Below are 22986 nucleotides of genomic sequence, written 5' to 3'. Positions count from 1 at the left end.
GAGAAGGGGAGACGGGAGGAGGGGGAGGGGACCATGTCTTTTATCAATTAGGGACATTCTTGGCATTGAGCTAAGTATACTGCCTACAGTATCTCATTTTATCTTCACAATATCCTTTACAGTGGAATTATTACACACGTCTATTTATAGAAGAGAAATCCAAGGCTTAGGGAAGTAAAACAACTTGCCAAAGGTCACACAGCAATGACGCAGTGAAACTGACACCGAAAGTCAAGTGCACTGACCCCCCTGCCAAGTGCACTCACAGCTCCCCTCCACTGCCTCCCAAGATTCAAGTGAAACAATGAGATTCCATGTCAACTTGTCAGAAAGCTAAATGTTCTGAAATAATAATTTGCAGTAGTGGAGAGGATGTGGTGAGTATTGCTCCTGATACAGAGTTTGCTCCCCATAAACGAGATGTAAGGGAATAGAAATACTTGTCAGGACCCGGCACAGGGCACAGCGGGGATGGTTCTCGGCACACACACCCTCTCTCCTGCTCTTCTGTTAGGGTCACCGGGAGCCTCCATTAGGCTCTCGGCAGTGCACGGGGTTGTGCCGGATACTAAGCGAGCAAGACGGGCTCCCTGCCCTCCAGGGACTCCCAGCATAGCAGAATCCCTAGAAAAATCTGCAGACAACTCAATGCAAGAGTTAAGGTGTTGTGGGAGAACATGAGAAGCAACCATAGGATGACACACTGTGTGCATGTGTGTGCGTGTGTGCATGTGTGCCTGGGTGTGTGCATATGTCTGTGTGTTTGTTGAGAACACATGTCAGGGACAGGTTCCTGGACTGGCCTGTGTCCGTGTTATTTAAAAACAACAGCTAGATTTATCCAGGTGAGGGGGTGGGGGCGGGGAGAATAAGACTGCATTCCAGGTAGAGGGAACAGCATGAGCGCGGGCACCACGGCAAGAGGCAGGGTTACTGGAGTGCACGGCATGGGAAGGACAGGTTGCTTTGTACTACGAGACATCCTGCTGCAAGCTATCCTGGAAAACAGGACAAAAAAAATCACAGGGTGGAAATCAGCTTGGGACATGTGGGAAGTGACACCCAGGTGAGTGTTGTCAGCAGGGGGGGAGAGACACAGGGCTGGAGAAGACGGCTGGGTGGGGCCACGAGGTCCTGGGTGCCAGGCTGGGTGCTGGGACTCAGTCCCGGGCACCACCTTGGACTTTCTCCTCATTGGGTAACATTCCACACCTAGACCAGACTGAGTCACGTAACGCCCAGCGGGCAGTTTGCGCAGTAAAGACAGGTTGAAGAAAAGATCGCTACTGGGGAGTGATTAGACATCTGTGTGGCCTATTTAGGTGATAACAGGAGTGCCTCCCCCAGTCCAAATGTCACCCACATTAAAGACATTTCACAATGCCTAGAAGTCGCCCCGTTGGTTCTCCTCCTTCTTTTCAAGGCATTAATCATTATCACCCCCTGATAAATGTGGAAAGGGGAAGTACAAGTTTAACAATTTGCTAGGAATTCATTTGTAAGCAGTTATTAATTTCTCATTTTGCAAAACATTAACATTGAAGAAATGAGACCAAAGGCAGTTAAGTTAAAAAAAATTTTTAGAATAACTTTATAGGGTTAGAGAGAAGCGCAGAGAATACAGAGCACTCCCACAGCCCCTGCGCAGGCTCCCCTAACGGGAACATCTCACCTGATCGGAGCATTTGTCACGACCACCCAACCAACCCTGGAACCTTCCAGGCTTTATTTGGATTTCACCAGCCTTTCCTTTTTCTGTTCTAGGGTCCAACCCAAGAGTCCACCTTGCATCTGTGAAGCTGTTAGGATTGCCTGGAAGAGTCACGGTGGGCGGCCCTGAGGCGCCCTCCCTGGGCCAGGCCCTGCAGCGGGGCCCTGGTGTCTACGACAACCCGAAAAGTGGGAACACAAGCCCGTTTTACCAACAAATAAACTGAGGCTTGCAGAGGCCCCAGAGCTGGTAAATGGCAGAGGAAACACGTGGCTAGGAGCCTGCGGGAGCTGCAGGTTTGTCTGGCCCACAACAAACCTGAGCTCCCTGACTTCTCAAGAATCTGTGCAGAGACCAGAACTGAGAGGAGTGTCTGAGGCCTCGGCTCTCCAGGCACAAAGCTCCCCCGCAGGGCGCCAGCGCTGAGTGACGTTCACCTGCTCCGCTCTCTGCAAGGGACAGCGGGGGCTCACAGGCCGAGGCGGCCACCCGGGTGCCAGCTGACCTCCTCCAGGTTTGACTCCGGGCCCAGCCACTCACCAGCTGCTGACCTTGGACAAGCCACGGAACCTGTCCCAGCCTCCGCTTCCTCCTCTGCAGTGTGGAAATGATGCTACCGAACTTGGGGGCTGTGAGCAGGTTTAGACCAGCGAGGAGAGGCTCCCGGTCCTGCACAGCGCCCGGCACAGAGCAAACACTCCGCAGCGAGTTCGTCCCCACGTCCGAACTGCAAACACGGGCACACGCGTGTGTGCGTGTGTCTGCGCGCTCGCGTGCGCGTGACAGCGTGTAAAACCACTTTCCCTCAAGACAAGAGCGCGGCTGCCTTCAGCCCCTTTGTGGATAGGACGGGGCAGTGCGCTGCCTGTCCTTTAAGGGATGACAGGCCCTCTCCAGAGCCGGTGCAAATCCAGGGCTTAACTCTGTACCGATAAAAGCTGGAGCCAAGAACACTGCCTCCATTTTCAGATATTCTGATGGAGACACGCTCTCCAGCCCCTGACTGTCCAGAGTCAAGACCCCCGAGGTCCTCTCGACAAGAAGGGAAGGTGGGTGTCCCTGGCAGCTGGCCCTCTGGCAGCCCCATGCGGGGCACACACGTCACAGAGTGCAGGTTTACTCCCCCGTCACCAGGGCCATGAGGGCTTGGTTCTGGGGTGCTGCGTCCCTGAAAGCAATTTCCCAAATCATCCTTTATCCTCAGAGCTTCCCCTGGGAAGCGTGGGGGAACGAGAGTTCTGGAAGTTATCTGAAAATTAGGATGCTTTTGCCCTGACTCCTGAAATTCAGAAATGTAGCAAAAGGTGACACCAAAGGGGAAAAAGGTGGGTGGGAAGAAGAAGGAAGAAATGCATGAAGGATGGTGGTGGGGGGAGAAGGGGAAGTAGAAGACAGATAATAGACACTAGAGAGATCAGAGAGAGAAGAGGAGAGACAGAGAGAGACAGAGACAGAGAAACAGAGGGAGAGATAATAGACTGGCTAAGCGTTCTGTTCACTTAGCATCTCAGTAAAATGTCACTGACATTCAACGGTCTCACTGACTTGCCCAGGGCTCTTTCGTGCACATTTTATAACTTGACGCACTAAGAACACAAAGATATGCTTGAGTAACTAAGCTTCAAGTCATTGATCTAAAGCAGCGTCAGACATAAACTTGGAATCTTAGTGATCTTATGTGTGCTCAGCTACCTGATCTGATTCTGCTCAGTAAATATGGGTTAACGAGCCAGACACACCTGCAGAGGGAAATCCCATTATGAGCACTTACAGGGCAATCTTTTCTGCCCATTTTCACAAGTACACAAACTGTGTGCTTAACCAGCTATGACAAAGGTTTAGGGCCTCTTAACTGTACACCCTTTTCCTTAATTTCAGGAATTTTTCTAAGACCAATCAATCATTTCCTTAGCTGAGCAACTCACTGAAAACACTGACATAATGACTGACTTTTTCTAACCAGAATCTTGCATTTACCAGCTAGAAACAAAACAAAACATACTTGCAATTACAATTATCAGCAAAGAATTGTCTCCCCCTTGATACAAAACTCCCCTTGAGATGGAAAGTCTAGCACCAAGGAACAAGTAGATATAATTTGCCATGATTTGAATTTGCCGCAGTGAAATGAACAAATATAACAATTAGATAGAATACCTGTGGATAGAACTTGACCCAGTAAAAGGCATAATTCAAGATGACTGTGGAGATCCCCATTTTGCTGGGCTCTTCTCACTGAGGGAAAATGCCTTGACATTTATAGGTTCGTAGCCAAAAGGAGGCGTGTCCTCTGGGCGTATATGTCTATTGGTGCCATAAATCAATATAAAGGAAGTGAGGGACTTTTCTCACAATCGATGGTGACCTGTGGCAACATCTTAGGTGTTCTAGATGGACTGTCGCATGAACAGTCTGGCTCCCCCCCAACTGCAAAAGCACTGACATTAGCGATACACTTTCCAACTTCCTTCTAGGTGAACCTCTAAGACTCTGAAGAGCCCCCTGAACATAGGCTTGATTTTCATCTTGGAGAATCTGAATGAAGCTGTGGGACGTCTGCTCCAAGTTTCAGGGTACAGCAGGATGTGGGCTGCTGAGCAAACAGAGGACAGGGTGCCAAGGGGAAAAGCACGTCTTCAGGATGATTTGTCCTGGCAGGGCGTCCTCCTGTTGGCCCCTGGCCTTGGAGAAAGGAGGACGGCATCGGTGCAGCCGTGGCTGCAGAGTAGCGGACGTGCGGGGGGTCCACGGATTCCACGGGCTTGCACCTGCTTTGACCCCATCGTCTGGCTCCCGCACTCATTCCATAGCCCGGGAGCTGAGAAACAAGTGGCCTCAAGAACAGCCACCTCACAGGCTCTGACTTCTTGCCCTTGGCGTTCACATGGTCTGACCCCCTGGAGCTCAGCAAACCCACAAAACCTGCCCCCCATCCTCCTCCAACCTCTCCCACAAGCTCCCTTCTTGGGTTTGTTATGCAGGTACCCCTTTGAGACCCTCCAATCTTTTTTTTTTTTTTGAAAGACATTTTTAATATTGTACTGTAACATAAACCATATGTGGTGACTTTTTTCCCTTCTAATTTTTTTTTTTTTTTGCGTTTTTTTGAGACCCAGTCTTATTCACCAGACTCTGGTAAAAGTCCTACAATCTATCAAGAAGGTTTCCTGTTGTTTATTTTTTATCAAAACTTTCTTGGTGGTCAGTAACTCTTGGTTAGAAGCACAGGGCTTTGCAGGACTTGCCTGTTATCCTGGCCTGAGTGAGCCCCTAAGGCTGAGAGAAGACACCTTGATTTCCTCGCCTCGAGCTGTTAACCCCTAGGCTCCTGCTGCTTCATTCTGGAAGAAAACCAGGAACACAGGCCTTATATCAGCCACAAGGAGGATTCAGCGCGGAACACCTGCATTTGGCTTCATCCAGATGAAAGTTACTTTCGACCTTGGATTTCTTCGTTAATCCCACAGCTCTTCCTGTTGTTCCCAAGTTCCTCTTCTCCCCTTGATGAGAATAAGCAGACTTCCAAGCACACAGCCTCGCTATTTTTCGTTCTCCTTCTGTCAGTCCAGCAGTTGATGATGCAGGTGACTAGGCACCCGCCCGGGATGCTAGAGGCCAGACAGCACGTTGGATTCCTCTTACAGGGGTGATGATTGTTTGGATCCTGAAGTGCTGGGCTGAGAATGATTGTGATGCTGGCCTTGGGATCATCCAAAAAAGTATATATATATATATATATTGTGATTGGTTAGTAATGCCTGCCCTGAGCACAGCCGAGAAAAATAGAGGCCAGAGTACAAAATATCGACGGTGGAGGAGCAGGCAAAGGGCGTCCCTGCCCCACAGAAGCACGCGGTCTGGTCTTGGGGACAGACCTGCCTGGTGACAGTTACAAGGAGTGAGCACTGGCGCACGTTGCTACGGGAACATACACGGGGGAAATGTAAGTCAGACGGCAGAGGCAGTTTCCCACAGGTGAGACTTGACATGTAAACAGGAGTCATCGGGCGCCCAGAGTGGGAGGACCACATGAGGAAGAGCAGTGACCCCCAGGAGGAGGGAGGTGGGGCGGGGGTGACCAGGCAGGAGACGGCGGAGGAAGCCCAATCGATGGCTCGGCTCAGACCAGGAAGAACAGCACCACTTCCTCATTGTTGTCATTTTGGGGACTCTGTCCTTCCCCCTGTGGTTAGCGGTGAAGAGCCTAACACAGAAATGTTTGTGAGCTTCTGGATCAGATGTTACCAGGAAGGAGGAAGTGGGGGGACCTGCCTGTCATTTCAACAGGAGAGGTCCCAGGTGGGAAAGTGGGTGATGTCAGTGGAGCAGGAAGAACACAAGGGGACCACAGGCCACCTGCCACCACTGTGTGGGTCCTTCAGCACCAACACCCCCACCCGGTCCCAAGGCCCTTGTGTCCCTGGCCCTTTATGAGACCCTGTTCAGGGTGGGCTCTATCCTGTGCAGAGGGTGGGGGACCCACCCCTCTAACAGCATCTGCTCCCCCTCAGAGGGTGCACTTCCCCACCCACTGGCTAGAAGCACCTGTGTGAACAGCATGTCTGGGTGCAAGACCAGAGCTACAGACCCCCAATTCCTAAAAAAACTGCCATTAAGAACAACAGGAAGAAAGGGAAGCCCTCAGCACTGTGCCCTCTCCTCCTCCAGAGCAGCCAAGGGCAGACTTGGGAATTCCCTGATGGAGGCCAGCCCCTCCCTTTAAGGGACCAACCTGGAGACTGAGCCAGGCTCCTGGGGAGCCTGGGGTTCTACTGCATACTGACCTGGGGTACCAGGTGGACCCCCCCAGAGCAGATACCTGCCTTCAGCTTCTGTCCTCTAAGCCCCTTTCCCCAGAGGTTGGCTCAACTCACAGACACACAACCTGCCTGCTACCCTGGGCCCTCCCATCTCTGTGGGGTCTCTGACCTCTGAGCCCAGGAGCCCCATGACCTGGGACAGACGTGAGGGGGCAAGAGAGAGGACTGAGGGCCTGAGTGGGAACAGCTTGGGAGCTGTGGCCTCCCCACCATCGCCATTGGCTTCTGGGCATCAGGTCCCAGAAGTCCCGGTGACCATGTTCCCCCTACAGGTGTCAGACTGACCCCTAAAATCTAATTTTACTGTTACTGAGTAACACGACATGATTGTTAGCCATTGTTACCATTGTAATAGCCCTTTGGGCACTGGGTATATGATACTTAGCAACGTCACAGTGTCAATCAGCTTTGCTCTCTGAAAACCTGTCTTCCCAGCCAGGTTACAAGGCTCCCCGCCCCACCCCAGCCCCGCCACACTTGAGGACCCGGGCGAGTCTTGTCCTTTCCTGCAGCTCCTCTGTACCTGCAGAGCCTCAAGCAGAACAGGTGCTCAGAAGGGACTGGCTGTTGAAGGTGGATATCAAGACAGCCCCCCGCCCGTCTTTCCAGGGTCACCGACATCCTCAAGTTGGGGACACTGAGGTCCAGAGATGGGAACTGACACACAGAGCCAGGCCAGTGTCCAGGGCAGTAGAAACTGCCTCCCTTCAGAAGGATGCAGACCAGGAGGGCTGATACAGCTTTCTGCTCATCAGTGTGCCGTCCAACTGCAGAATCTTCTAGCAGCAAACACAGTCCTCTAATGACCCTTATAATAGAAGTCTGATCGCAGTCCTCTCATCTTTTTTCAGAGTAATGCTGAAATCCCTCCCCATGGTTTACAAGGCCCCACTCAATGGGCCCCCATGGCCTTGCTCCCCCCAGAGCACTCTAGCAATCATCCAGCCCCACGGCCTTTGCACTTGCTGTTTTCTCTGCCTGGGAGAATTTCCCCCAGAGATCTATGAGTTCATTCCCTGCCCTCCTTCACACCTTTTCTGGAGTATCATCTCCCTCTGTGCTGCCTTCTTGACCACTCCAATCCCCAGCAACCCCTCACCTCTTCCTGGTTTTACCTTCTCCACAACACTTCTCACCGTCTGACCTCCTCATACTTTACTTCTTTATTCTTTGCCTGTCTGCTCCCACTAAAACCCAAGCTCCAAGAGGCAGGGATTTTTTTGTCTCTTTTGTTTATGGCTGTATCCCTAGAATCTAGAACAATGCTTAGCACATAATAGTTGCTCAAGAAATATTTGCAGAATGAGTTGACTGAATGCGTGTGAGCAGATCCGGAAGAGGAGCACCAGGACTTCTCACCCAGACGGTTCAGGTGAAGTTGACAGTAACTGGGCGCCAACCACATGCTGGGGATGAGGCTACCCATTCATCTGTTCACTCAGCAAATGTGTGCTGAGCGCTTACAATGTTCTGGGCGCTGCTCTAGGTAATAGGGCTACAGTCCAAAGTCAGATAGACTTGACCCCTGTCCTCCTAGGCTTTCTGGGCTAGGACAACACAGACACTAGGCAAGAGTGTAACTATCTGGGGAGAAATGTTTCAGGTTGGGATAAGAATTATGAAGGAAATGAACAGGGTGATAGAGCAGGGAGTACCTGGGGTGGGAAAGGCCATTTGGACAGGGTGCTCCGATATCTCACACTAGCTCAAAACTGCTTCAGGGGCTCCTCGTCTGAAGCTCAGAGAGGTTAAGTCACTTACTCAAAGTCACACAGCTAGAAAGGAGCAGAGCCAGAGCTTGAACAGAAGTCTGAGTCCAGCGCCTGGTATTTTTCCACTAGACCCCAGAGCCTTCTCTTTCTTCGCAAAAGACCGTGTTTCCATTCAAATGGCAGGCTTGTGCCTTAGTGCCCTCCACCAAAGGATGCCTTGCTATTCAGAAACATTGAAAAGAACGGGGAGAGACGGAGAACTGGCTCAGGTCGTCAGAGGAGTGTAGGATTTCTGGACGGACGCCCTGCGAAAGATGCGAGGTGGCTTGTCCCCAGAAGGGTGGAGGGAGGGCATTTCTAAAGGCAGCACTAGCTCTAGACCAACGCGGCTGGACGTCGTCCAGGCGGCTGGCACCGTGCAGTCGGATCACAGCGATGCGGGGAAACGCAAACCGGAGCTGTGGTCGTTTCCCAGCGCTGCTTACTCCTTAACTCCTTCCCGTTAAGGCGCACGAGCGCTGCCTCTCCAAGGGAGCTATTGCAACTGAGCAGGGAACCCTCGAGAACGAAGGTCCAACGACCAAGTGAAGGAAGCTCAGGGCGGTGGGGGACAGTGGGGGGGGGGCTGTTTCAAGGGGAGCCTCACTCGGGGTGGCAGCATCATACAACGTTAGCTTTTCAAGTTCAATTCGCCCCTGTGCGATCAGGTTCTAGGAAATTCAGTTACACTAATTACAAATAGGTAAGCCAGGAAGCCGAGTCATTCACTTGCAATAGGGGTATACTTTGACTCAAGAATTATTCTGCTTGAGAGATCAAATTATACACCAGGAATTTGCTTGGGGAACAAAGAATGAGAACAAGGAAACTGGATGGTGTCCCAAAGAAACTCTTATCAAGATAATAGAGCCTGTCATTGTCCCTTCTTGGGAAGTGTCTGTGTAAGGAACTGTTCTGGGCACCTCTAAATGCTTGTTTCTCATCACGACTGCCCTCCCAAGTCCCAGCCATGGGGCTCCGGGAACATAGGGGACACAGGAGACTCAAGTAGGCCACCTCCAACCGGAGCACGTGTGACCTTGGGCCACAGTCAAGTTGGTTTGATTCATAGTTGTTCATGTTCAATTCAACTGCTTCAGAAGGTGGCCTATGACAGCGTTTTTGTTAAATTCAGGGACTGGAGCTCAGTTACTTTAGGAGAGTCCTGTGATCCAAAGGGGCTGGTGATGGGTGAGTGTCTACCTGGCGGTGTCCTGGGCTGTAGGAGAGCCCTCGTCCCCGCCTCCTTCAACACCTTTACCAGGACTGGGGAGCGACACAGAGGGAGGCACGGAACAGAGACAGAAGACACCACCAGTACGCATGGCAATCTAGAAACACTGAACAGCTGGCCAAGCCACACATGGCTGCTTGGGATGATGTCATGTGGTCACTTCCCCCAGAGGCCCTTCCCTGGGCACGGATGGCCCCTGCTCACTGACCTCCAGCCTCGCTGGCTCCCTTCCCATCCACCAGGCCCGAGCTACGGAGTCCTGGAGATGCCTCTCCTCTCTAGCCTCTCATTCTGCCACTGAGGGCAGAGGCAGTGGCTCCAAACTGTAACCAAGGGGACCACGCAGAGTAGCCCAAGGGACTCCCATCACCCAAAAGGAAAGGTCACCTGCTGCCCACATTGGCTGAAGAGCCCGCTGTAGTCCCAAAGTAAACTCAGGTGGCAGCTGTGACCTGGAAGCCATCACCATGGCCCCTCGGCTCCTGAGAGCTGGGTCACATCGAGTTCAAGGCAGTGGTTCAAGTCCAGTGCTTTGTTCACCAAATCAGTCTTCGTTGTATCCTTGACAGGTGGTGTTGACGTAACACATAGTATAACTCCAAGGAAACTGGAACCAAAAAAAAGAGTCTCAGATAGGTACAAGCGTGTAACACGGAGCCAAACCAAAGAAAACAGAAGTGCGTTGAGAGCAGCGTGGCCATAATGGAGTTCTTGTGAGCAGCCAGCGAGGAAGGAACATGATTGATGGCGTTCACGAACGTGTCACTGACTCTCATGCTAGTTCCTTGAGTGAAAATGTTTTGTTCATTATTTCCTTATTCCTTGTTACAATATGGGACCCAGAGAGCCAGTGCCTGTGTGTGTGTATGTGTGTGTCCTGCACACACATGTACGGGCAGTATCCCCCAGGAGATGCCTGACCAACCATGTGGGTGGATTTAATTGGATGAACACACTTTTTCCACAGCCTTTGATCAGGCTGAGAACTTAGCACCAGGGGTTCCAGCCCAGCAGGGAGCTGGCCTCAGGTCAGGAGAGCCAGCCTGGCTCCTTCCCAAGGCTGGGGCGGAGCTGCCGAGCCCTCCACCACCTCTGGGGTCACTCCCCAGACATTGGAGTCTTGGGGACCTCAGAGAGGCTCTAGACTGGGAGGCGAGCCAGCACCTAATTCTTTCCCCTTCCAGACAGTGGCAGGGCCTGGGGACAGCTTTACCCCTTTCTCGCTCAGCCAGAAGAGATTTATTCAGAATTCTCCCCACTCCTCTGTTGTTGCCTCACACATTCTCAGAAAACTGGATTAATCCCCTTTGTCTCCCTCCACGGAGCCTTTTCTCTCCACACCCATGAAGTCATAGCCCCGCTCACTCTCCGTCTTCCCCCAGTTCACATGCCGTGTTGCGCTGGGCTCTCACTGTCCCCTGCGCCACCATTGTGGGTCCTCTTTGTGAAGTCAGGGGCCGCAGCTCCTACTGCCCCAGCTCAGCACACCCAGCAAGCTCTCAACAGCCCTGGAGGACGTATTGCAAGTCTCTCACGCTCTCGGCACCTTGTACTTGACATCAAAGCCTCACAGACACTCTTCAGGCAAGACTCAGCCCACTTCACAGATGAAGAAAACTGAGGCTCGCAGAGGTGAAGTACTTACTCCCACGGTCACGGCTAATAAGTGTGCGGAGTAGGGAGAGCTCAGGACACAAACCCATGACTGCCTGACTCGGCTCCTATCAGCTCCCAGATGACACTCACTGCTCTTGGCTGTGACATTTCTGTCATAGTTTGTTTGCACCCTGCCTTGCTGCAAAACAATTTGATGCAATTTCCAAAACCACATACAGTGCCACAGCAAAGAAAGAAATGTTTAACTAGACCATGAAAAACTAATGGTAAGCTAGGAAAATAAAGTCCAGGAAAAATTACAACACAAAATTGAGAAGTACCATAAGGCCCTCCGCTAGAGGAACTCAGTTGCTAGAGAGCAACTGGAATTGTAGCTCTAAGCTTCCTAGCAGCCAAAGCAAAGAAGGAAACAAGATCAGTATAAGATTGAATCCATCTGTTGTTCTTAGATGTGGGAGCCCATGATTGGGTTAATAAATTGTAACAGATCCTAGCCACTTATCTCCTTAAAGAAGATGTGCTTAGTAACTGCCTTGAGGTTTTAGCAATGACCCAGGCCCCCGGCTATAAATGCTGAGTGTGCCTGCTGTTAGTCTTCTATCCCCAAAACAGCCTTGGGCTGGAATGGTAAAAAGCTGCAGCCTCAGAGGTGAGAAGGCTGGTTAGCCAATGACGGGTAAGATCCCCTGAGGAGGCAACCTGAGACCGGCACAGCCTCCTGAGTCCAAGAAAAATCTTGTTAAGCAGCTGATTCTCATATGTTCCGCCCTGATAAGCTGAAAGGCTCAACACGATTATGATTCACCAAAAAGGGTCTTCTGACCTTGAGCCAAACACCAACAATAAACAAAGCCTTTGTACTCATTGTGATCCCACCCTGTCCTTCCCTAAATTCCTGCTTCAACTGTACTCAGTAAACATTGAGAGATTTGAGAGGCTCGTGGAGTTGGCTCCCGACTCCCTCTCGCTCTCTTGACTTTTCCCCAGAGTCTTGAGTAATTCGTTCCATCTTGGTGGGACTTCTGCTGGCCAGAACCCACAACTGGTGACGAACCCACACTTAGAGGCATTAGTTTTCTTGTTCCCAAGGTCTGAAAAAATGACTCTCAAATGGCCTCATGGGCAGACTGCCTGGGTGAAGGACAGCAGTTTTCAAACCATATTCCCACATCCCTGAGGTGCCACAGGTGTGACGAAGAGGAGGTGAGGGGCTTGGCTCCGTACCCTCCTCCTCCCCACCAACCTCAGCTCCAGAGGAGCTGCTCCCCTTCTCTGGGTGACACTTAGAACGCTCTGGTGGCCTGTGAAGTCCAGGGAGAGGCAGCTCCTGCGTGTCACTTCATGGCCGACTGGAATTTCAGCTTTGACTTCATTAAAATCTTCCATCCTGTCCTCTTTTCTGGCACCCAATACTCCCAGGAGGTTTTCACTTTTCGCTGCAACAGACATGCAAGGGTTTCAATCACACACAAGAAGCCCCACATCTGGGCCCCCATCCCTTCCTCCCCTTCCCCCTCCTCCTCACTGCTAGCAGCCCGGGGGGAGGTTTCTAACCTTCCTGGGCTGACAGACCTCGCTGGAGGTGGTTTTCCCCTAACGTTGTTATTCTCTCCAGATTCTCCTGTAGAGCTTTTGTCCCTTCTCAGAGGGCAGGGAAACGGCGGAAAATGCTGCACTTGCCACAGGGAGAGAAAGGCTGTGTCCCCCACAGAAAACATGCAGAGTCCTTGACTATAGCATGGCGTGGACTACATACAAGTCTGGGTTATCAGTCGACCTGATTGATAACCGCACTGAGCGAGAAAGAAGAAACAGCGCAGTGAAAGTGTCTCAGCTGAGAGACAGTTCCCAACTGCGGAAATGTTAAAAACAGAAGCCAAAACGTGTACGTTTGAGTCAACAAAATAGTTTGATTAGAAAGGATCATTTCCTGATATTTCTTCCCAACACAGAATGAGAATGTAGAGGTCACCTACTCAATGTCCCTGAAGGTAACGTATCTTCCCCGAGGCTCCTGACCCTCCCTAGTCCAAGGTCCTTCCAGTCTTTCTGCCGCCTCCTTCCTGTCCCTCTGCCGCCTCCTTCCTGATTTCTGATGGAAGGTAGAACCTTGTAACAATTTGATAGCAGCTGCCTCTCCAGTAGCAGACTGCAAACACAGCTCCTAGTAGAGATAAGAGAGACAGATTTTTGGAACTTGGCTTCCTGGTTGAACCTGAACTCACCTTGCTTTCAATGCCCTGTGGCCCAAAGGTGAGGAGGGCCCTCCCTGGGGATGGAGACACCGGAAGCTGCTTTCTCCTGGCTTTACTGGAAGCTGTCCTAATTGACCCATAGAAACTTACCCAGGGTGAGGTTCATTCAATTTCTGGGGGTTTTTTATTAACTAATTAATTAAAATATAGTTGATTTACAATACTGTGTTAGTTTCAAGTGTACAGCAAAGTGACTCAGTTGTACACGTGTGTGTGTGTATATGTGTGTGTGTATCTATTCTTTTTCAGACGCTTTTCCATTACAGGTTATTACAAGATATTGAATATAGTTTCCTGTTGTTTTTCAGTAGAGCATCACGCACTGGCAGGCTGATGGTTGCTCTGGACTGATTCCAAAATCAGAGTCCACTGAGCTGTGCTGGGTGAGTGGGTTTGTAGAATCATGAGGGGGATCCATTTAAAATACAGATGCTTGGGCCCCCCACCCCCAGCAATCGGGCACACAAAGCATGCTGCATTTAATTCAGTGGCAAATGGGGAGCCCTGGCAGAGTTTTGAGGAGGAGAGTGGTGAGAGACGTCTTTTATGCAGACCAACACAAGAAGAAGAAATGACGGTGTGTCTATATGAAGATACAAGGAGGTGCACACACATTAATTGAGCACAGCCTACCCGACACACTTCAGGGGTCTGAAAAGCTACCAGGAAGGATAAATCATCCCTGCCTGAAGAAAACCCAATCCTGCTGGAGATAAAACCCACCGGCTCGTCAGTAAATAACAGATGGAAACCTCCCAGCCCCTTTAAGACTTTAGAGACCTCAGAAGACTTTAAGAAAAAAAACTTAGCTGAAATCAAAGACCTTTAAAAGCTTGAATCTGGAGAACAGATAAGAGTTAGATATAACGGTGAAAGATTTGTGAGATGATACCTGGTGGGGCCTAGGCATGTGTAGAAATTCGAATCTTCATTTATATTAGATATTTACTTTTTTATAACTAGAAAATCACTGAGTGCTTTGAATTATTATTTGCACTAAATTTTTTATTTAAAAGATAAAAATGGCATGACTGAACTATTAATGCTGTCTGTACACCAGAAATTGACACAACATTGTAAACTGACTATACTTCAATTTAAAAAAAAAGGAGTGGGGAGGGCATAGCTCGAGTGGTAGAGTGCATGCTTAGCATGCACAGGGTCCTGGGTTCAATACCCAGTACCTCCACTGAAAAGCCAAATAAATAAACGAATAAAACATAATTACATTCCCCCTGCAAAAAAAAAAAAAAAAAAGAAATGAGGCAAAAATAAATCAGTAAAAGGTAAAAATGGAATCCCCAGCACTACGCAGGCCGTCCATGCTGTGTCTGCTAAGTGGTATGTGCAGGTGGCTCTATGAAGATGAGACAGGAAGGAAGGGTCCAGGGCACAACCATTAAAGGAATGTCACAGCAGTTAGCACCAAGGTGGCAGAAAATTCAGTTCCCAGTAGAACTTGAGGCCCAAGATGGGGGAAGATTTGGCTTCCAGTAGACCTTGAGCTTCATTATATGCTCGCTGTAATATATTAGCATGGTGAATGGCCCTCCCACAGGTGCCATGACAGTTCCGAGGCTGACCATAAAAGGTCAAAAAGTGGGCAGTGGCCCATTTCCTGGGAATCCCCGCCCCTTCCCCAAAGAAGTTGGAATAAAGCTCCTACTCATTAGCATATGAAATTACCAAGCCCATGACAACTAACAAGTCTGCACCTTCTCTTGCCTTCTGAGACGGCCCACACTCTATTTCACTTTAACCACCCCTTCCCGCAACGCCTCATGGCCTCTCTGGCCTTCTGAGATGAGATGGCCTACACTCTGTCTGTGGAGTATGCATCTCCTGAATAAATCTACTTTAACTCAACTATGGCTCTCTCTAGAATTCTTTCCTGCAGGAAACCAAGGACTCTCAGTTGGTGGGGAGCATCCCAGAATCCACTAAGTCCTGGGACACGGCCATCCTCTTACACCCCAATTTTTCCTGTATCAAAGACAATTCCCATGAATTCAAGGGATCCACCAAGACAGAAGAATTAGGACTTCAGCTGGACTTTACAGAGGCTGTCAAGGAGATCCTTGACATTTCTAGGGGGTAGATCTTGTCAGTGAGCACAAGCCACTACAGAAAATTCTAATGTATTGACAGCACAGCAGCCAGAGTGTGTTAAGCTATAATTGGAGTCAAGAGTTATTATTTGTGTTTAGATTAAATCAGTCTCATGGACAAATTGTGCAACAAGTGATCAAAATTTAATTTCCAGGTCGTTTTTAATTTTGTAATGGAAGAAAAAGCCCAATTTTATCTTCAAAAAGGGATCAAATGTTTCATTTTGTTACAAAGAGCAACGTGTCTGAAGGTAAACTCTTTCTCTTTACATTTGTATAAATACACCTTCCAAATAAATATTTTTAAGAAGGATAATAATATGTTTGTATCTTTATCACAGGCAATGGTGAAAATTGCCCCACAATATTCAGATGAAAGGCATTTCACATTAATTTTTCTTAATCCAATTACCCTGCCACAAGCCTCCCATTCACCAAAATTGACGAGAAGGCCAACTCCCATCACTCCTCGGGTGTCCTCCAGCCTCCTAGGGTGGTGTCACGGCCCCAGGATCTTCCCAGACAGGGGTCTCAGGGCCCCACCACCCCACCCCACCTCTCATCCCTGCCCTGGTTGACTGATACTGTGTTAATCCTGGTCCTCCTCACGCATCCATCATGACGGCTTTGTAGAATCAAGTCTTGCTTGAGCTGCTTCTGGCTCAGGACGCTGGCTCACGCGGTGGAGGGTGACCCTAGTGTCAAAGCCCATGGGCTTGGTCCCCAGGCTTCACTGGCCCCCTAGATGGCAGACCAAATACTGTGGCTTGTGATTTAAAGCAACCATAGCACTTCTGAAGAACACCAGCCTAGGTTTTCTTCCTGAAACAGGGGGATGTTATCCCCACTGACTAAATTTTTTAGGGACGTAGACAAAAAATAAATCTGTGCTTTGATTACACCATGGACTATGTTTATTCAATGTACCAATAATACTAGCACATTTCTTAAGGACAAATACAATTTTTAAATAAATTACAAACTAATAAGATGAATGGATCCCTATCATAACACAGACTCCCATCTAGTTCCCTAAAGGATTTAGGAGTCTCAAAATGGCCCCAGTAAGGACCTTAATTCTATTTTCTTTACACAATAGATCTGTTTTTGAAACTTCATGAGTAACATTGTGTGAGTGGAATTTATATGAAAACTAAGGAAATTGGTCGTTTAAAGGAATCCATCAGGACCCCACTTGTACATTGAAAAATCATTTGCTAGTGATTTGTAGGATAAATTAGGCTCGGAAGCATTGGGTGGCTCAAAGGTTTAGTTCACTTTTCCAGGTTAGTTAAACTGTTCTTTCCATTTTGGCTGAGAAGTGAAAATTAAAGAGGCAAATTGGCTGTCCTTCTAACAGGAGGGCAGGAACGCCCAGTCTTAAACCCATAGGAAGGCGTGGCTCCTTCACACACGTTGTCAAGATCCCTTCACTTCCTGGCTTGGAAACTGCCCCCCCGGTTTGAAGGTCCCCTCAAGTCGCAGGCTCCCGGCACTAGCAAGGACCACAGTCACATCCAGTCCTCCTCCTCCTCCTCCCATTTTATAGATGAGGAAACAGAGCTTCAAGGAGATCAAACCACATACTCAAATTCAAAGGAGTGGGTCCAACCCTTCCTGCTTCCTGCTGGTCGCCCTGCCTCCAAAAACTCCCCCCACCCCGGAGGGGCAGAGCTGATGTCCTCCAGACCATTCCAGCTGGGGGACATGTGTGACAGGAAGACAGAACGCACAAGGATGCCGTGGGGGAAGGGGAGCATCTCACGCAGTTTCCGAGCTGTGCAGGTCATTGCAGGTTCCAGAAGGACTGAGCAAACTCTAGCAGCCCCCACCGCAGCCCCCGCCGTGCCCCGGAAGTCCCAGGACAAGGGCCCGATTACTGAGTACTCTTTGTGTGGCAGTGACTGTGGCAAAGGTCACTCAGGGATAAAAGCAGCTTCCTGCTCCTGCTGCCAACACAGATTGCCCAACTCCCCTCTGTCACCTCGGCTCTGTCTCCTGAGCCATCAGCGCCCACGGCCTGTCCTTCCACATTGTGGGGCCTCCATCTTTTCCAAGCTCTTCCTGGTCAGTCGTCCTCATTCTTTTTGATCTGCTATCCTGGAGCCAGAGCAGCTGGTCTCCTAGCCGCCCCTTTGCCTTGCTTGCTTTCCGGGCCTTCGTCCCCACCCTCTCACCAGCCCCCTCTAGATCCGGGCAGCCTCATCTCAGAATTCCCACTTTGTCCTGCCAAAGAGCCAGCACTGAGACTGCCCTCCCCACTGGGACCTGCCCGTCTCTGTCCTGATTACTTTCCTGCTGGCCCGTATCTGCAGCAGGACCCTCCCCGAGGGGCTCTTTCACAGTCTCCCACACCAGTCCCACTCTGTGTCTCCGTGCCTGGGGCTGTGTCCAGAGTGTGGCAGCCATCCGTCATCGTGGGCGTGGGGACTAGCACCCAAGTCTGAGTGTGCATTCAGGGGGCCTCTGTCAGGGCAGCTGGCTTGCTGGCCACACCAGTGGGGATTTTTGGACAAGAAGGAACTCACTGAGAAGCCAACCTTTCTGCCCCTCAGTCTTCAGCCTAGAATGTGGTTGAACCACCCCTAGATGGTGAAACCTTCATGCTTCAAAAGACATTCACAAAATAAGGCTCCACTACTCTCCAACCAAACTTTTGCATAGGAAATGAAGCACAAAAGTCATGAGAATAAAACCCTGTTAAATATTGCCCCAAATAGGGAAGTGTCCCTTTGTCCCAGTGCTGCTCTGTCTTCCTCCGAGACCTGCAGAAACAGGGATGGGCTGGAAGAGCCCGCATTCTGGCTGCATCACCTCTTGCCTGGCTGAGAGGCCCCGTTGCCCTAAATAAGCATATGTGCGCAGGCGCACAGGCACAAGTCCACGCAGAGAACAAAAAGAGATTCAGCTGGAAGCCAGATATTGAATTAGACCTGTCACTCAGAAATTTTTCAAAATTCACTTTGAATATTATAGGTGGCATCATCTCTCAGGTCCCCGTGTTAGATTAATTTACCTCCTACCACCTGACATCTTTCATGGTTCTTTCCCTTGTTCTCCATGGACTGCTTCCATGGACTTTAAAGAATAACTCACTTTATCATTTCATCCTTTCTAACTTCATAAACTTTTCTCCAATCTCATTCCAGCTTCACCTCTCTCTCTTCCAAGGTGTCTTCTATGTCTTTTTCCAGATGGCGGCACACCTGTGCACATGAACATCCTCACCTCCTGACCCCACCCAGCCCCACTATTTCTTGAAAGGCAATGATTACTATTCCCAAAATCCTTTTCTTAGGTCCTCACAGAAAAGTAGAACTCATACGTCCTTTGGCCATAAAGGGCCACTTCCTCCTTAAATGCTATGTGTTCCGCTCAGTCACCTAGGCAGTCCTGTTTGCTCACACAGCCTCCCAGAGCATCTTGCACTGTCATCTCCTGTTTCCTTTCCTGAGAAGCCAGTGTCATTCAACTGTTTGCCTCTTGGAATGTTTTGCTGTTTTCTTCCTTTTCTTCCACGGCAGAGCAGAGAAATCGTGTTGACAGAGCTTGGGCCATACATGAGCCATCAGTGTCTATGACTGGAAGGGATACGCCCTCTTTTTTCCTGCTCCAATTAAAAAAAAAAAAAAGCAGGGAAGGATTCTGATTGGCTAATTTAGATCTGATGCTCACCCCTAGCCAATCAGCAAAGACCAGTTGCTGGGATCCTTAAGAACATGGCAACTCCCACTCAAGTTTACAAAGCAGTTTCCAGAAGCAAAAGGAAAGCTGTCCTCAAAAAATTTGAAGATAAAACAGTCGAAACAATAGATACCCACAATAAAGTACTTATAAGTCTGCATGTAGGAGTGGTGAGCAGTGACAACATTACAGCCTGAAGACACGTTTACACATAATAAATACATTGAACAGAAGCTATCAAATTGCCAGTTGCTGTTACATTAAGATGGTAGATAGTAGATACTGAATACCTTTACACCTTTCCAGAAAAAGATAGAATTACATATAAAGTTTAAAGATTTAAGGTTAAGAGTTAAATTAAGAAATGCAAATGTATAACTTCCACATTAGCAAGAGGTGAAAAGGGGAACATGAGAAAACTTCATCAATCTGACTAAAAGCAGGGATGGGAAAAAAATGCAAACAAAAAGGATGGTAAGCACAAAATATAAAAAAAAAATTAAAATAAGTTTAAGTATAAGAGAAATCACAATAAATGTAAATAGATTATGCTTACTTTTTAAAAGGAACAGACTTTGCATTTGCATTTTTTGAATCAAGCTATATCCTGGATATAAAAGTCATGCATAACTGAATCACTATGCTGCACACCAGCAATTAATACAACATTGTAAGTCAACGTTAGTTCGATTTTTAAAAAGTTAAAAAGAGAGGAGTGTCTAAAACAAAATGACATGGAAATATCAGGAAAATATATACTGGGTAAGTACTAAACCATAATTTACATCGTGGTATTAATTTATAGTAAAATATTGTATAACTTATAGTAAAAATCATTAATATAGATAAAGAAGAATATTGCTTAGTAATAAAAGTAACATTCTCCCAAAATTTGATTGCATCTACCAAAATAACCTTAACACATATTAAGCAAAAACTAATACAATTGTAAGGAGAAAGTAATAAAGCCACAGTTACAGTGGGGGATCGTCGCAGGTTTGTCGCAGGTTTGTCTCAGACCCTGACGGACCAAGCAGGTATGACAGTGTTAAGAGTGTAAAAGGGAGCTATCAGTCACCAAACTCTGATTAAAACCCAACAACAAATGCCGTTTCAGGTAAATCAGAAAAGGCCAAAGTTTTCACACTGTAATTCTCAGTGTCCTTTCACTTATCAGCCTAAAAATTATTTAGGAGTGAATGGCATGACTGAAAAATGATGGCTATTGAAAAATGACTATTTAATCATTAACCGAATAAAAGACACATCTGTAAAACTTGCCAAATGGTGACAGTTTCTTAAAAACAAGAGCAAGGTGGTCCTTAATTTTTTATCCTTTCACTGGTTTGAAAAAATGGCATCAGGCTAAGAGGACAAGAAGGCCACTAATATGTCCTATGATCTCTGCTCTGCCACCTGCTACCACCTGCTACCACCTGTTACCTATTGACCGGTGGCCTGGTTTCCATTCAGGAACTCTTTCTAGGGCAATGATTCCCAGCTAGAATTTTGGCAGAAACTGGAAAAATAAGACTCAGAACAGCACCAAAGATTACAACAGAATTTCCACGCCATCCATAGAAACATCCACGGGTAATGTGATAGTCACGTGATTGCCTTTCACAACCATATCTCTGTTGGGTCAAGAATGTTTGTTGCCCTGATTGTATATTCCCTTATGTGCTCATGTCCATGTCTGTCTCAGACTCAACTTTCACGCTAAGCCTCGTAACTCTTCAGGGGAAGAGCTACCTCGCTTCAAATGCCCTGCTTAGTTCAATGCGAATGTGATCAAACCACCACCACAAAATATATCTTTTATTACAACAAAAATGCACTTGAGTGTTTATCTGACTCTTATCTAAGAGTTCATAACACATTGAGGTTCCGCAGCCAAAACCCTGGCGAACCACAGTTCCAGGGTCTCATTAGCCTTACATCCTAGAAAGTTTCCCTCTACAACATCTTGCTTTCATTTCAGTCCGAGAAGGAAAAAAAAAATGAAAGTTAACGGGCAAGATTCATTTAATACGAAAGTATAGAGGGGCCTGTTCCCTGTCAGCTCCTGAATCAAATGTTGGGATTCAAACTGAGTAATACAAGGTCCCGGCCCATAAAGAGCTTATGATGCAACAGGGAGACCTATAAAGCAGACAGTAACAGCACAGGGTGATAAGGTAACCAAGGAGGCTCTGAGGGCACTAACGAGAGGCCACTTGCTGGAGGGATTGTCACAGAGCAAGAGCATTAGTCATCAAGGCGATGTCTGAGCCAACTAGTGAAGGAAAAGTGGGTAGGATGGAGGCAGAGGTGGGGATGGAGGGTGGGGAGGGCTTCTGGGACAGGAGGATTAGTATCGACAAGGTCACGAAAATAAGAGAAGCCCTGGGTACCCTGGGAGCATTGTCAGGGAAGCTGAATTGGGAGGAGGCATGTGGTGAGAGGGGATGCTTTGGAAGCAAGCCAGAGCTGGGGCGGTGGCTGTGGGGGGTAGTTGTGTGTGCACCTGGGTGCAGAGACTGCGTCCGTGGCTGTAGATGAAGCCTCGACTGCATCCTTCCAGCAATTTCTCATGGATACAGAGGCCTCTTTGCTTTATCTTCTTTGGGTTCAGGTCAATTCTTTAGCCTTTTGACCTGTTTCCAGCTACCACGGGACAAATTTTCTAGACACCTTTCATGCCCATTGTCTACAGGACAGGCCTCCAAGATTGACCTTCAAGGCCCTCCGCCATCTCCATCCAATGTACCTGCCTCTGCACACACTGTCTTCTCCAGCCTGCCCGTATCCTAGTTACAGGCCTCACCCTTCTTCACCTCTTCTCACTTGCTTGCAACGGCCAGCTCTCCCTCTGCAAACTTTTTCGTCCCGCGGCACCCACCTCAAGCTGCCATCTTTCGTGGAGTCTGAGGAAACGTCGACCCACTAATCTGGCATTTCACGTATGCCATCTGGCATTGTCCCAGTTTCCTGATCAGCTCGCTTCTCATCTCCTGAGCCAAACTGTGAGCTCCTGGAGCCAGGGGATGTGCTCATAGAGACCTGCTGTGCGTTCCCAAAAGCAGGTTGTGTTAACTCGGAGCAGAACTTGAGTGCTGCTGTCTCGTTCTTAAAAGGGAGCTTGAAGGCTAGGGAGTGCTAAAGCCTAGCACAGAGCAGAGACACCTGTACTTCACAGAGTGCGGGAGAGCGGCCCAGGGCCCGTGTTCTCACTGCGACGTTCAGGCGCTTTCACAACGGGGCCCGCGCTGCCAAGAGTGTGACCTGGCTTATCAGCCAGTGCTGACATCCATAAAGGCCTGGATCACTAAACAGCAAGATACTGGAGACTATTTATCTCTGAAAGTGGCAATGTAAATCTGTGAAGGGAATTTCCCCTTTTACTGTGTACTATTTGGCAGTGTTTGGATCTACTGCCAATACATAAGATACATTCACAAAAAAAAAAAAACAATTGTTAATGTTTTTTTTGGTGCAAAATGGCCAGGGAGCCTATGAAAAACACTGTCCTAGTTGGATGTTGTGTTCTTGGCCAAGAAATCAACAACAAATTAATCATGGATTTAGCCAATGCCAGTAAAGCAAAGTTGACCATAATAACCACGAAGGGAACATTTTAATTAGCATTGACTGTGTCAGCCCTGTCAGAATTTATAAGGACTTTGAGAAAGCTGTATTGGCTGGCTCAGTGCTCTATACGAACCTGCAGTTTTTCTCTCAATACATTTTTCTGCAGCAATGGAGAAGTCAAAATCACTCCACGGCGCTTCGGTCCTTCAGCAGACCCACGGCAGCACCTCTGCTGG

At 48.6% G+C, this 22986-nt stretch overlaps 1 protein-coding gene across 1 annotated transcript in view; it reads right to left on the bottom strand.

Moving 5' to 3' along the window:
* The window catches only part of DMBT1 (deleted in malignant brain tumors 1), a 68791-nt gene extending 64703 nt beyond the window's left edge, over positions 1-4088 (bottom strand). The window contains exons 1-2 of the mRNA XM_032492055.1: positions 4064-4088; positions 3869-3946 (exon numbers count right to left, since the gene is read on the bottom strand). Of these exons, the coding sequence (XP_032347946.1) occupies positions 3869-3946; positions 4064-4088 (103 nt within the window). The remainder of the gene's footprint in view (positions 1-3868; positions 3947-4063) is intronic.
* Positions 4089-22986: the final 18898 nt, after the last annotated feature.

Source organism: Camelus ferus, chromosome 11, assembly GCF_009834535.1.
Source record: "Camelus ferus isolate YT-003-E chromosome 11, BCGSAC_Cfer_1.0, whole genome shotgun sequence".
Taxonomy (NCBI): Eukaryota; Metazoa; Chordata; class Mammalia; order Artiodactyla; family Camelidae; genus Camelus; species Camelus ferus.
The sequence above is the reverse complement of the archived record's forward strand: the minus strand, read 5'-3'. Positions and strand labels throughout refer to the sequence as shown.